Raw genomic sequence first — 13,941 nt, 5'->3', positions numbered from 1 at the left:
TTTTTTTGAGACGGAGTCTCGCTCTGCCGCCCAGGCTGGAGTGCAGTGGCCGGATCTCAGCTCACTGCAAGCTCCGCCTCCCGGGTTCACGCCATTCTCCTGCCTCAGCCTCTCGAGTAGCTGGGACTACAGGCGCCCGCCACCGCGCCCGGCTAGTTTTTTGTATTTTTTTTTAGTAGAGACGAGGTTTCACCGTGTTAGCCAGGATGGTCTCGATCTCCTAACCTCGTGATCCGCCCGTCTCGGCCTCCCAAAGTGCTGGGATTACAGGCTTGAGCCACCGCGCCCAGCCTCATTTGCACTTTTCTAATTACCAGTGAGGATTAGCATCCTCTCACATGAGTCATTTGGGTTTACTCTAGACTGAACTTCCTGCTCCCACCCTGGCCCATTTTCTCACTGGGCTGTGTCTTTGTGACTGTCCCTATTTTTCCTTGGCACCTGAACAAAGTATCCCTTGAGGGAGGGACATCTTGTTCACCCTCTTTCCCTCTCAGATCCACACATCCCCTTCATAAGCCAAGAGAAAAGGGCTCTCTGGTTCCCAAAGTTTCCTGGGGACCTAGCAACTGATAAAAGACAGTATTATGGTTTCTCTGGCAACAAGAGGCAAAGAACATGGGACAAAAGGCTTGGCCACAGATGCAGAACCTGAGGCTGTTCTCACTGCCCTCCAGGCCTCCCCTGGGGCACTGAAACCACTGCCCAACTCTTCTGCCATCCTATGTGCATGAACTCACCAAAGCCCCCTACTCTAACAGCCATGCACTATCACCACTCCCATCTCACAGAGGAGACTGAGTCTGGAAGAAGTAAAGGCAAGTGAGGCTACACAGCTGGAAGGGGCAGCACTGGGCCCTAAGCTGATTCAGAAACCAGAGCCAGAGCAGTTCCCCACCACACTGAGCACTCCCCAGCAAACACCGAGACGGTGAGGCAGCCCTGAGCATGGGCAGGCGCCAAGGAGCTGAGCCTGGACTAAGCAGGAAACACCACTTTTGGGTGGGAATTCAAATTAGCTGACCCTTCATCTCCAATTGAAGATGGGACTCCAGGATGATAGAAGCTACGAAACCAAAAAAGGAGAAAACTGGCTAGAGCAAGAGGCTTTTTTTTTTTTTTCCTCCTTTTTGAGATAGAGTCTCACTCTTGTCACCCAGGCTGGAGAGCAGTGGTGTGATCTTAGCTCACTGCAACCTCTGCCTCCCGGGCTCAAGTGATTCTCCTGCCTCAGCCTCCCGAGTAGGTGGGACTACAGGAGCGTACCACCATGCCAGTGAATTTTTTCTATTTTAGTAAAGATGGGGTTTTACTGTGTTGCCCAGGCTGGTCTCAAACTCCTGAGCTCAGGCAATCTGCCCACCTCAGCCTCCCAAAGTGCTAGGATCACAGGCGTGAGCCACCACACCCGGCTTTTTTCCCTTTTTGAGATAGTGTCTGGTTCTGTCATCCAGGCTGGAGTGCCGCACTTTCAGAAGCGAAGGCAGACAGATCATTTGAGGTCAGGAGTTCAAGACCAGCCTGGCCAACATAGCAAAACCCTATCTTTACTAAAAGTACAAAAAATAAGCCAGGCATGGTGATGCACTCCTGTAATCCCAGCTACTCGGGAAGTTGAGGCAGGAGAATTGCTTGAACCCGGAAGGTAGAGGTTGTAGTGAGCCGAGACTATGTCACTTCGGCCTGGGTGACAGAGCGAGACTCTGTATCAAAACAAACAAAAAAATTAATAAAGTTTCCCTCTGAGGGGAGGGAGACAAGGTTATTGCAAAATGACACACAAAAGGGATTCAACTATGTAGACACCTATTTTAAAAGCTAGCATGGGTGGTTCAGTGGTAGAATTCTCGCCTGCCACGTGGGAGACCCGGGTTCGATTCCTGGCCCATGCAGCACACCCTCCCATTTTGGCCGGGCGCGGTGGCTCAAGCCTGTAATCCCAGCACTTTGGGAGGCTGAGACGGGTGAGTCACGAGGTCAGGAGATCAAGACCATCCTGGCTAACACGGTGAAACCCCGTCTCTACTAAAAAAAAAAAAAAAATACAAAAAACTAGGCCGGCGAGGTGGCGGGCGCCTGTAGTCCCAGCTACTCGGGAGGCTGAGGCAGGAGAATGGCGTGAACCCAGGAGGCGGAGCTTGCAGTGAGCTGAGATCCGGCCGCTGCACTCCAGCTTGGGCCATAGAGCGAGACTCCGTCTCAAAAAAAAAAAAAAAAAAGCTGGTAGTGAGTGGCCGGGCGCAATGGCTCATGCCTGTAATCCCAGCACTTTGGGAGGCTGAGGCAGGTGGATCACCTGAAGTCAGGAGTTTGAGACCACGCTGGACAACATGATGAAACCCCATCTCAACTGAAAATACAAAGATTAGCCGGGTTTGACACCTGTAATCCCAGCAGCTCAGGAGGCTGAGGTGGGAGAATCTCTTGAATCCATGAGGGGGAGGTTGTAGTGAGCCGAGATTGCGCCACTGCACGCCAGCTGGGGCGACAGAGCCAGACTCCATCTCAAAAAAAAAAAAGCTGGGCAGTGAATATACCACTTTACATTACTTGTTTTACATACATATGTAATTTTTTTTTTAGATACTTTCACTGTGTCACTCAGCCTGAGTGACAGGGCTCAAGAGATCCTCCCACCTCAGCCTCCCGAAGAGCTAGGACTAAAGGTGTGCACCACCACACCTGGCTAAATTTAAAATGTTTTGTACAGATGAGGTCTCACTGTGTGGCCCAGGCTGGTCTCAAACTCCTGGCCTCAAGCAATTCTCCCACCTCGGCCTCTCAGAGTGTGGGGATTACAGATGTGAGCCACAACACTCGGCCTTATGGTTTTTTTTTTTGAGACAGAGTCTCGCTCTGTCACCCAGGCTGGGGTATAGTGGTACGATCTAGGCTCACTGCAACTTCCCCCTCCTGGGTTCAAGCAATTCTCCTGCCTCAGCCTCCTGATTAGTTGGGATTACTGGTGCCCACCACATTTTTGTATTTTTAGTAGAGACAGGGTTTCACCATGTTGGCCAGGCTGATCTCGAACTCTTGACCTCATATGTTCCACCTGCCTCCGCCTCTCAAAAGTGCTGAGATTACAGGCATGAGCCACTGCACCCAGCCAATATATTAATTTTTAAAGATAAGGCTGGGCGTGGTGGCGCATGCCTGTAATCCCAGCACTTTGGGAGGCGGAGGCAGGCAGACTGCTTGAGCTCAGGAGTTCAAGACCAGCCTGGGCAACACGGTGAAACCTCGTCTCTACTAAAAATACAAAAATTATCTGGGCATGGTGGCATGCACCTGTAATCCCAGCTACTCAGGAGGCTGAGGCAGGAGGATTGCTTGAACCCAGCAGGTGGAAGTTGCAGTGAGCCGAGATCGTGTCACTGCACTCCAGCCCAGGTGACAGAGCAAGACTCTGTCTCAAGAAAAAAAAAAAATAAATAAAGATAAAAATAAGGTTGACAATGTTTAAAAAAAAAAACAGGGCTTGGCGTGGTGGCCTATGCCTGTAATTACAGCACTTTGGGAGGCCGAGGCAGGTGGATCACCTGAGGTCAGGAGTTCAAGACCAGCCTGACCAATATGATGAAACGCCGTCTCTACTAAAACTACAAAAAGTAGCCGGGTGTGGTGGCATGCACCTGTAATCCCAGCTACTAGGGAGGTTGAGACAGGAAGATCACTTGAACCCAGTTAGTGGAGGTTGCAGTGAGCCAAGATTACACCATTGCACTCCAGCCTGGGCAACAAGAGCAAAACTCGTTCTCAAAAAAAAAAAAAAGCAAAAATAAGAAAAATGTCACCATTTCATTAGCACTGGCATTTTGAGACTATTGCCATCTCTTTGCTTTGAACCAAACAGGAAGACAACCGTTTATACTGTCAGTCTTTTTTGAAATATTTGCTAATATATTATTCACCAAGATACGGAATCAACCTAAGTGTCCATCAACAGATGAATGAAGAAAACACAGTAGAGATACACAATGGAATACTACTGAGTCTTCAAATAGGAAATCCTTTCACAACATACAAAAAACTAGAGGACATTATACTCAGTGAAATAAACCAGGCACAGAAAGACCACATGACTTCATTTGTATGTGGAACTTAAAGTCGTCGAACTTGGCCGGGCGCGGTAGCTCACACCTGTAATCCTAGCACTTTGGGAGGCTGAGGCGGGCGAATGACAAGGTCAAGAGATCGAGACCAGCCTGGCCAACATGGCAAAACCCCGTCTCTACTAAAAATACAAAAATTAGCCAGGCATGGTGGTGCACGCTGTAGTCCCAGCTACTTGGGAGGCCAAAGCAGAAGAATCACTTGAACCCGGGAGGTGGAGGTTGCAGTGAACCAAGATCGTGCCACTGCACTCCAGCCTGGGTGACAAAGCAAGACTGCATCTCAAAAAAGAAAAAAAAAAGAAGTCGAATTCACAGAGGCAGAAAATGCTGGTTGCCAGAGATGGAATTGGGGGGCATTGGGGAAATATTGGTCAAAGGATGTAAGATTTCAGTTAGACAAGGAGAAATTGTTCAACATGGTGACTATAGTTACTGATCCATATACTTGAAAATTGCTAAGAGAACATTTTAAGTGTTTTCACCACAAATATCTTAGTATGTGAGGCAATGCATATGTTGATTACCTTGATTTAGCCATTCTACATTGTGCACACGTCAAAACATGTTGTACATCATTAATTTTTATTTGACAATCAAAATAAGAAAAGAAATACAGTCATCCCTTGGTATTCATGAAGGACTGGTTCTAGAACATTCTGTGGATACCAAAATCCAAAGATGCTCTAATCCCTGATATAAAATGGCACAGTATTTGTATATACCTATGTACCTCCTCCCATATACTTTAAATCATCTCTAGATTATTTATAATACCTCATACAAGGTAAACGCTATGTAAATAGTTGTTATATGATTCAGGGAATGATATCAAGAAAAACAGTCTATAGGAGTTCAGTAAATATGTAATTTTTTCCAAATATCTTCAATCCAAATTGGCTGAATCCACGAATGTGGAACCCATAGATACAGAGGGTCGACTGTATTTACTAACATATAATGTTCAGACAACTTTTTTTTTTTTTTTTTTTGTATTTTTAGTAGAGACGGGGTTTCACCGTGTTAGCCCGGATGGTCTTGATATCCTGACCTCGTGATCCGCCCGTCTCGGCCTCCCAAAGTGCTGGGATTACAGGCTTGAGCCACCGCGCCCGGCCCATTTTTTATTTTTTTTGAGGCGGAGTCTTCACTCTGTCGCCCAGGCTGGAGTGCAGTGGCGCGATCTCGGCTCACTGCGACCTCCACATCATGGGTTCAAGCAATTCTCTGGCCTAAGCCTCCTGAGTAGCTGGGATTACAGGCGTCTGCCACCACGCCAGGCTCATTTTTGTATTTTTCAAGTAGAGATGAGGTTTCACCACGTTGGCCAGGCAGGTCTCGAACTCCTGACCTCAGGTGATCTGCCCGCCTTGGTCTCCCAAAGTGCTGGGATTACAGGCATGAGCCACTGCACCCAGCCCAGACAACGTTCTTTTTTGAGATGGAGTCTCGCTCTGTCACCCAGGCTGGAGTGGAGTGGCTCAATCTCAGCTCACTGCAACCTCTGCCTCCTGGGTTCAAGCAATTCTCCTGCTTCAGCCTCCCGAGTAGCTGAGATTACTGGCGCCCACCACCACACCTGGCTGGCTAAATTTTTTTTTTTTTCCATGATGGAATCTCATTCTGTCACCCAGGCTGGAGCGCAGTGGCACGATCTCAGCTCACTGCAACCTCCGCCTCCCGGGTTCAAGCAATTCTCCTGCCTCAACCTACGAAGTAGCTGGGATTACAGGCACATGCCACCATACCTGGCTAATTTTTGTATTTTTTTAGTAGAGACGGAGTTTCACCATGTTGGCCAGGCTGTTCTCAAACTCCTGACCTCAAGTAATCCACCATGCCCAGCCTCAGAGAACATATTTTAAGAAAAAAATGAGACCACACGATGTGTGTCTGCCAGCCATTAATCATTCTCCTACCGAATAAAAAGCTCAAGTCTGGAACTCTCTTTCCTTTGCCCTGGGTTGAACCCCTCCCTGACTCCCCACTGCCCCTCTCCTGACTTTCAAGGTCATTCCAGTGCTTCCTGGCTTGGATTCAACACCATCTAAGACAGTACTTGTCTACTGGGGTCTGAGCACTTCATGTGAATGATTTCATTACATCTCTCTTAAGGCCCTCTCAGGTTGGGCACCAATCTTACTTTCTTTTCACAGACAAAGAGAAAGGCTCAGAGGACGGGCATGCGGGGCTGGAGGGACAGAGCTGGACCCCAAGCTCACCTCTTTGCAGTGCTGTTCCCTCAGGAGGTCTCGGAGGGTGCGGTTGGTCTCCTCAAATGTGCTCAGCTTCTGCAGGAGAAGTTCCTTCTGCCTTGTCAGGGTGTTGATGTCCGTGCAGGTCATTTGTTTCTCCTGGAAGACAAGCAGGCAGTCTTACAGATGCAGGGGAAGAAGGGAAGAAGCAGGCCCCATGGGCACTCAAGAGGGCTGGTGCCAGAAAGCCCAGACAAGGAGAAACAGGCTGTGTACGGTGCCAAGGTGATCAAGGGCAGGCTTCCTGGAGGCGGTGGACCTAAAGGGACAAGCAGGAGCTAAGCCTATTCCGAGCAAAGGTGGAGAAACGGGTGGGAGGGCTCAGTGCAGGTGAGCACAGTCAGGGCAGACTTCCTGGAGGAAGCAAAGCAGGATGACAAGACCTGGTGGCTGATACTTGCAGGAATCAACCACATGCCTTGACTCACTGTGATCCCAGGTGACCCATGATGAGGTCTCCTTAGAGGCCCTGGTGACCAGAGGTCATCTTCAAGGGTCAAGGACTGGGAAGTGAGAGTGGTGGGTGGAGGCCTAGTTAAGCATGCCCCCCACCAGCCTGAAGATGTCATAAAGTCTGCCTGATGACGCGTAAAGACCCTGCCCAGCCTGCAGCTGCCCCCTCCCTGGGCCAGTTCCATGGCTGGGGTCCTCCCACCTGCCACCTACCGTTTTCAGCTTCCCGATGGTATCCTTCAAGGCCATGACCTGCTTGGCAGCCGCAGCCCCATCCATTTCAGCCTCCACCAGCTTGGACATGAGGCACTCCTTCTCCTGTTGTAGGTGTTTCTTCTGAAGTCTGGGGCCAGAAAGACAGGGCTCTGTGAGCCCTCCCAGGCCCCCGCATGCCCAGAGCTCCAAGGCTTGCCTCACAATGCCCTAGGGGGCTCACCTCTGGTCAGGGAAAAGTGGGGGAGGGGGCAGGGACAGCCCTTCTGGCCTGGGTGGCCTTCAGAAAGGAGCAGGGCCAGAAGTTACATCTGCCTAGGCACCAGACCAGGGCCTCCACACCAGGGGACATTAACTACCTGTGGCCCTCTTTCTCTCAAACAGCCACCACTGTCACGCCTCCTACCCACCATCTTCAGATATGCTTTTGAGCCCTTCTACCTCTTCTCTACACTGGAGCCAAAGCTAGTCAGGCCACCTCCCTGCTTTTAAAACCTTTCCGTGGCTGTAGGCTGGGTACAGTGGCTAACGCCTGTAATCCCAGCACTTTGGGAAGCCGAGGCGGGCAGTTCACTTGAGATCAGGTGTTATAAATAGCTACCTGGCCAACAGGTGAAACCCCATCTCTACTAAAAATACAAAAGTTAGCCAGGCATGGTAGTGGGCACCTGTAATTCCAGCTACTTGGGAGGCTGAGGCAGGAGGATTGCTTTAGTCAAGGAGGTGGAGACTGCAGTGAGCCAAGATCACGCCACTGCACTCTAGCCTGGATGACAGAGTGAGACTCCATCTCAAAAATTTTGAGACACCTCCCAGGATCAAGCAATTCTCCTGCCTCAGCCTCCCGAGTAGCTAGGATTATAGGCCACCAAGCCCAGCTCATTTTTTGTAATTTTAGTAGAGACGGGGTTTCGCCATGTTGGCCAGGCTGGTCTTGAACTCCTGACCTCGTGATTCACCAGCCTTGGCCTCCCAAAGGGCTGGGATTACAGGCGTGAGCCACCGCGCCTGGCTAAATAAATTAACTAAAATAAATCCTTTCCATGGCTTCCAAATGCCCTCAATGGAAATGCCTCCAAGTGGCTGCTGAGAGCTGACCCCCTGCCAACCTGTGTGGCCCCCTTATCCTCTGCCCACCCACTCTGGCCTGCTTTCCATTTCTCAGCTACAAATACCTTCCCACCTTGGGGCCTTCGCCTAAGAAGTTCCCACTGAGTAGCGTGCTTTCTTCCCCAGCACCCACCTGCCGAACACTTAACCATCCTGCAGGACGCCCCTTAAATATCACTTGTTCCAGAAAGAGTTCCCTGCTATCCAGCCCCACACCGCAATCCACAGGGTCCTCCCTTTCCCTCATAGTACAAATCATAAGCACAATCAGGTAATTAACTGTAATTAACTGTGCGACTGTTGAACAGGCTCCAGGGCACAGGCACAGTGCCTATGCCCACCCCCTCCGTTGCTTTCCATTATTGCCCAGCGCTCAGGGCAGCCTAGCAGGGAGGAATAGATCAGCGGGGGCAGGGCAGGCGCCGCCTTACATGGTGTAGTCCTTCTCCTCCTTCATGCGCTCGATGTTGTGCCTCAGCACCGTGTTCTCATGTTCAGTCTCGGCCAGTTCGTGGGCCACCTCCTCCAGCTCTTCCTTCCGCTCCTCCAGGAACCTTTTGGCCATCTGGCGCTCACCCTTCTGCATTTTGACCTGTGCAGGGGGACCCAGGCAGGAGCCACTGAGGGGAGGTCCTTTCTCTATGCCACATTGCTAAGCTCAATGCACTGGACGAAAATAAGGCCCCGGCCGGGCATGGTAGCTCACGCCTGTAATCCCAGCACTTTGGGAGGCCAAGGTGGGTGGATCACTTGAGTTCAGGAGTTCAAGACCAGCCCGACCAACATGGTGAAACCCTGTCTCTACTAAAAATTAGCCAGATGTGGTGGCGCGTGCCTATGATCCCAGCTACTCTGGAAGCTGAGGCAGGATGGAATCACCTGAACCTGGGAGCCAGAGGTTGCAGTGAGCCGAGATTGTGCCCACTGCACTCCAGCCTGGGCGACAAGAGCGAGACTCCATCTCAAAAATAAATTTAATTAATTAATTAATTAATTAATTAATTAAATAAGGGGCCCTCCAATTGAGAATGACACAGGCTGCGTGCCAGGGCCTTATGGGTGCAATCTCAGTTAACTGACATGAAGACTGACTCTCCTGGGATTCACCTGCCTTGGCCTCCCAAAGGGCTGGGATTACAGGCGTGAGCCACCACGCCTGGCTAAATAAATTAACCAAAATAAATCCTTTCCATAGCTTCCAAATGCCCTCAATGGAAATGCCTCAAAGTGGCTGCAATGCTGATTCTCTTTTTGTAGATGAGGAAGCTCAGTAGAGAGAGCCCCAGTGACTTGTGGGTTGGGAACGAAGCCAGGTTGCAAACCGTCGTTTGGCTGGCACACCATAGGAGGAGAGACATCACAACAAGGCTCCTGCACTTTGAGTTATAGGGGAAGACGGGCTTTTTTGTTTTTTCTTTTGAGATAGGGTCTCGCTCTGTCATCCAGGCTGGAGTGCAGTGGCACGATCTCAGCTCACTGCAACCTCCGCCTCCCAGGTTCAACAGATTCTCGTGCCTCAGCCTCCCAAGTAGCTAGGATTACTGGCGTGTGCCAACATGCCCGGCAAATTTCTGTATTTTTAGTAGAGACGGGTTTCACCATGTTGGCCAGGCTGGTCTTGAACTCCTAACCTCAAGTGATCTGCCCTCCTCAGTCTTCCAAAGTGCTGGGATTATAGGCGTGAGCCACCGCACCCGGCCAAGAAGGGCCTATTGCCAGGCAGCCTGCCCTAGGTTCTCCAGGAGGTTTTCTGGACCTCAAGTACCGGGTGGAGGATGAAAGACACAGGTTGTGTTAGCAGTGAACACATATGTTGAGATAGCAATCCAAGCCCAAGGCCTGGATTTTAATGACAACTCTGCCAACTTCCTAGTCGGGGACCTTGGACTTCCAGGTTCTATTTCCAATTTCATTGCCACATCCCATCCCAAGAGACAGCACAGCAACTGAGGACACACTTCCTTGGCCTCTTTGGGGCTTTGTTTTTGTTAATTTTTTTTTTTTTTTTTTTTTTGAGACAGAGTCTCTGTTGCCCAGGCTAAGTGCAATTGTGCATCTTGGCTCACTGCAACTCTGGCTTCTGGGTTCAAGCGATTCTACCACCTCAGCCTCCTGAGTAGCTGAGATTACAGGCACACGCCACCATGCCCGCTAAGTTTTGTTTGTATTTTTAGTAGAGATGGGGTTTCACCATGTTGGTCAGGCTGGTCTTGAATTCCTGACCTCAGGTGATCCACCTGCCTCAGCCACCCAGAGTGCTGGGATTACAGGCGTGAGCCACCACGCCCTGCCTGTTTTTGTTAAACTTTATTTGTTTTGTTTTGTTTTGTTTTGTTTTTTGAGACGGAGTCTCGCTCTGTCCCCCAGGCTAGAGTGCAGTGGCTGGATCTCAGCTCACTGCAAGCTCCGCCTCCCGGGTTTACGCCATTCTCCTGCCTCAGCCTCCCAAGTAGCTGGGACTACAGGCGCCCACCACCTCGCCCGGCTGGTTTTTTGTATTTTTTAGTAGAGACAGGGTTTCACCATGTTAGCCAGGATGGTCTCGATCTCCTGACCTCGTGATCCACCCGTCTCGGCCTCCCAAAGTGCTGAGATTACAGGCTTGAGCCACCGCGCCCGGCCTGTTAAACTTTATATAAAGTGGAAGGCATAGGCCCTAGTTTCCCAGGTGTTTCATCTCTATAATGAAGACAATACCACCACTGGCTTCACATGCTGTTTTAAAAAGTCAGATCAGACCACCCATGTAGAGCACCAGGATAGCTACATGCTCAATAGAGAGGGCCCTTGTTGGTGGGATGGGATCCCATGCTGCCCCAGCTACCTCCCCGGGCAGGCACCTGAAGCCCAGGACAACCCTGTAGAGGAGGTCAGAAGGCCTGCAGAGGCAGGCTGAGGGACCAGGCAGGAAATCCATCTGGGTGCTCCTGCACATCCTCAGGGTACTAGCTGTCCCAGCCCCCTACCTCCCTCACCTCAGACTTCAGACAACCAACCGCATTCATTAGACTATCAATCTTCTTATCATAATGGTTCATTTTACAGTGACCTGAGTCATCATCTTCTGTAGAGAGGTCACTTAACCGCATCACTGAGACCAGCTTTTCTGAAGATGGTGGCGTGATCTCCAGGCAATGAGGTGGATTCTGATGTAGAAGAGGGAGAAACAAATGAACTCAGAGGGCAGAACCTTGACCATGAGTTCCACCACTGGAGGCTTATTTACTGATTAGACGGGAAAAGCTGTAACAGCTAACTTGGGGGCCCCAGGAAGAACCATACTCTGAACCCTCGTGATGGAACATCACCTATCCATGTTTAAATGATGGTGTTGGAGAATTCCCAACATCAAAATTAAAAGTTTGGGTTACAATGTTATGTTTAAAATAAAGAACATAGGCTGGATATCCTGTAAAGTCAGTATTTTGGGAGGCCAAGGCGGGAAGCCAAAACCAGCCTCAGCAACATAGCGAGAACTTGTCTCTACAAAAGTAAAAAACATTAGCTGGCGCTGGGCACAGTGGCTCACACCTGCAATCCCAGCGCTTTGGGAGGCCAAGGCGGGTGGATGACCAGAGGTCAGGAGTTCGAGACCAGCCTGACCAACATGGTGAAACCCCGTCTCTACTAAAATACAAAATTAGCCGGACATGGTGGTGCATGCCTGTAATCTCAGCTCCTCAGGAGGCTGAGGCTGGAGAATCGCTTGAAACCGGGAGGTGGAGGTTGCAGTGAGCCGAGATCGCGCCATTGCACTCCAACCTGGGCAACAAGAACGAAACTCCATCTCAAAAAAAAAAAATCAGGTGGGTGTAGTGGTGCATGCCTGTGGTCCCAACTACTCAGGAGGCTGAGGCAGGGGATTCCTTGAGTCCAGGAGTTCAAGACTGCAGTGAGCTATGATAGCACCACTGCATGCCAGCCTGGGTGACAGAGAGAAACCCTGTCTCTAACAATGACAAGACTAATAAAGAAATGATATAACAAATCAGCAAAAATATTAATACCCAAAGTTGGCAAAAGTTTAGGGCAATACTTTTTTTTACACCTAGAGTAGAAATGAAATATGTCAAAAGTCTTTTAAGTGAATATGAATACCTGATAGTGGATTAGTTACAAAGGTACATTAATCTGCTGAAAAGGTATTTTAGAAACAAGTGGGTAAATTTGAAAAAGGACCAGATATTGTATGATATCAAGAAATGCTCTTAGGAGTAATCATTGTTATTTTGATGATATAGAAAAATATTATAAATGCACATGGTACAATACCTGGAAAATACTTTTTTAAATACGTCAGTATAAAAAAATATTTTAGCTTTGGGAGGCCGAGGTGGGTGGATCAGGAGGTCAAGAGATCGAGACCATCCTGGCCAACATGGTGAAACCCCATCTCTACTAAAAATACAAAAATTAGCTGGGCGTGGTGGTGCGCGCCTGTAATCCCAGCTACTTGGAAGGCTGAGGCAGGAGAATCGCTTGAACCTGGGAGGCGGAGGTTGCAGTGAGCCAAGATTGCACCACTGCACTCCAGCCTGGCAACAGAGTGAGACTCCATCTCAAGAAAAAAATAAAAATTAAAAAAAAATTAAAAAAATATTTTAGGGGCCAGGCACAGTGCACGCCTGTAATCCCGGCACTTTGGGAGGCTGAGGCGGGCGGATGACACCCGAGCTGGGCATGGTAGCAGGCACCTGTAGTCCCAGCTTTTTAAATATTTTAAAAAATATTTTTAAATGCATGTATGCTTCAGGAAACTTTATGCAAAGCTGTAAACACTTTCTTTTTTTTTTTTTTTGAGATAGGGTCTCACTCCATCGCCTAGGCTGGAGTACAGTGATGCGATCTCGGCTCACTGCAACCTCCGCCTCCCAGGTTCAAGCGATTCTCCTGCCTCAGCCTCCCGACTAGCTGGGATTACAGGCGCCTTCCACCATGCCCGGCTGATTTTTGTATTTTTAGTAGAGATGGGGTTTCACCATGTTGGCCAGGCTGTTCTTGAACTCCTGACCTCAAGTGATCTGCCTGTTTCAGTCTCTCAAAGTGCTGGGATTACAGGAGTGAGCCACCGTGCCTGGCCATATATTGCTTTTTTTTTTTTGCTTTTTTTTTTTTGGAGACAGAGTTTTGCTCTTGTTGCCCAGGCTAGAGTGCAATGGCACAATCTTGGCTCACTGCAAACTCTGCCTCCTGGGTTCATCAAGCGATTCTCCTGCCTCAGCCTTCCAAGTGGCTGGGATTACAGGTGCCCACCACCATACCCAGATAATTTTTGTATTTTTAGTAGAGGTGGGGTTTCACCATGTTGGCCAGGCTGGTCTTGAACGCCTGATAAGCCCACCTCGGCCTCCCAAAGTGCTGGGATTTCAGGTATGAGCCACCACATCCAGCTATATATATATATTGCTTTTAGAAGAAAAGAAGTTACTTTTAATACCTAAAAGGACAAAAATAGGAAAATGTATAAACAGTCATGTGCCACGTAACATTTCAGTCAGCAATGGACTGCATATATGACAGTGATCTCAAAACACCGTATTTTTACCGTATATGACAGTGGTCCCAAAACACCGTATTTTTACCGTACCTTTTCTATATTTACTATGTTTCAATATGTAAATACTTACCATTGTGTTACAGTTGCCTACAGTATTCTGTATGGCATCATGCTGCAGAGGTCTGCAGCCTAGGAGCAATAGGCTACACCACACAGCCCAGGTGTGGAGCAGGCTCTACCAATCTCAGTTTGTGTAAGTACACTCTATGATGTTTGCACAATGATGAAAGTGCCTAAC

The 13,941-nt window shown here is 49.2% G+C and overlaps 1 protein-coding gene and 1 non-coding gene across 34 annotated transcripts in view; one reads left to right on the top strand and one right to left on the bottom strand.

Annotated features, from left to right (window-relative positions):
• The window catches only part of ODF2 (outer dense fiber of sperm tails 2), a 49,149-nt gene that overhangs the window by 24,112 nt on the left and 11,096 nt on the right, over positions 1 to 13,941 (bottom strand). For 30 of the 33 annotated variants that reach the window (XR_004178018.1, XM_031654594.1, XM_031654598.1 and 27 more), the window contains 4 exons: positions 11,122 to 11,292; positions 8,578 to 8,738; positions 7,037 to 7,166; positions 6,338 to 6,469 (listed from right to left, as the gene is read on the bottom strand). Coding sequence is in view for 32 of the 33 variants with exons in the window: in XM_031654594.1 (XP_031510454.1) it covers positions 6,338 to 6,469; positions 7,037 to 7,166; positions 8,578 to 8,738; positions 11,122 to 11,292 (594 nt within the window). In the remaining variant the exon portion in view is untranslated. The remainder of the gene's footprint in view (positions 1 to 6,337; positions 6,470 to 7,036; positions 7,167 to 8,577; positions 8,739 to 11,121; positions 11,293 to 13,941) is intronic. The other 3 variants (XM_031654586.1, XM_031654609.1, XM_031654608.1) reach the window with 1 other exon arrangement.
• On the top strand, positions 1,822 to 1,892 carry TRNAG-GCC. Its single transcript has one exon. It is a non-coding gene; the product is annotated as a tRNA-Gly (tRNA).

The sequence above is a fragment of the Papio anubis genome, chromosome 13 (assembly GCF_008728515.1).
Source record: "Papio anubis isolate 15944 chromosome 13, Panubis1.0, whole genome shotgun sequence".
Taxonomy (NCBI): domain Eukaryota; kingdom Metazoa; phylum Chordata; class Mammalia; order Primates; family Cercopithecidae; genus Papio; species Papio anubis.
This window is presented reverse-complemented; position numbering and strand designations above follow the sequence as displayed.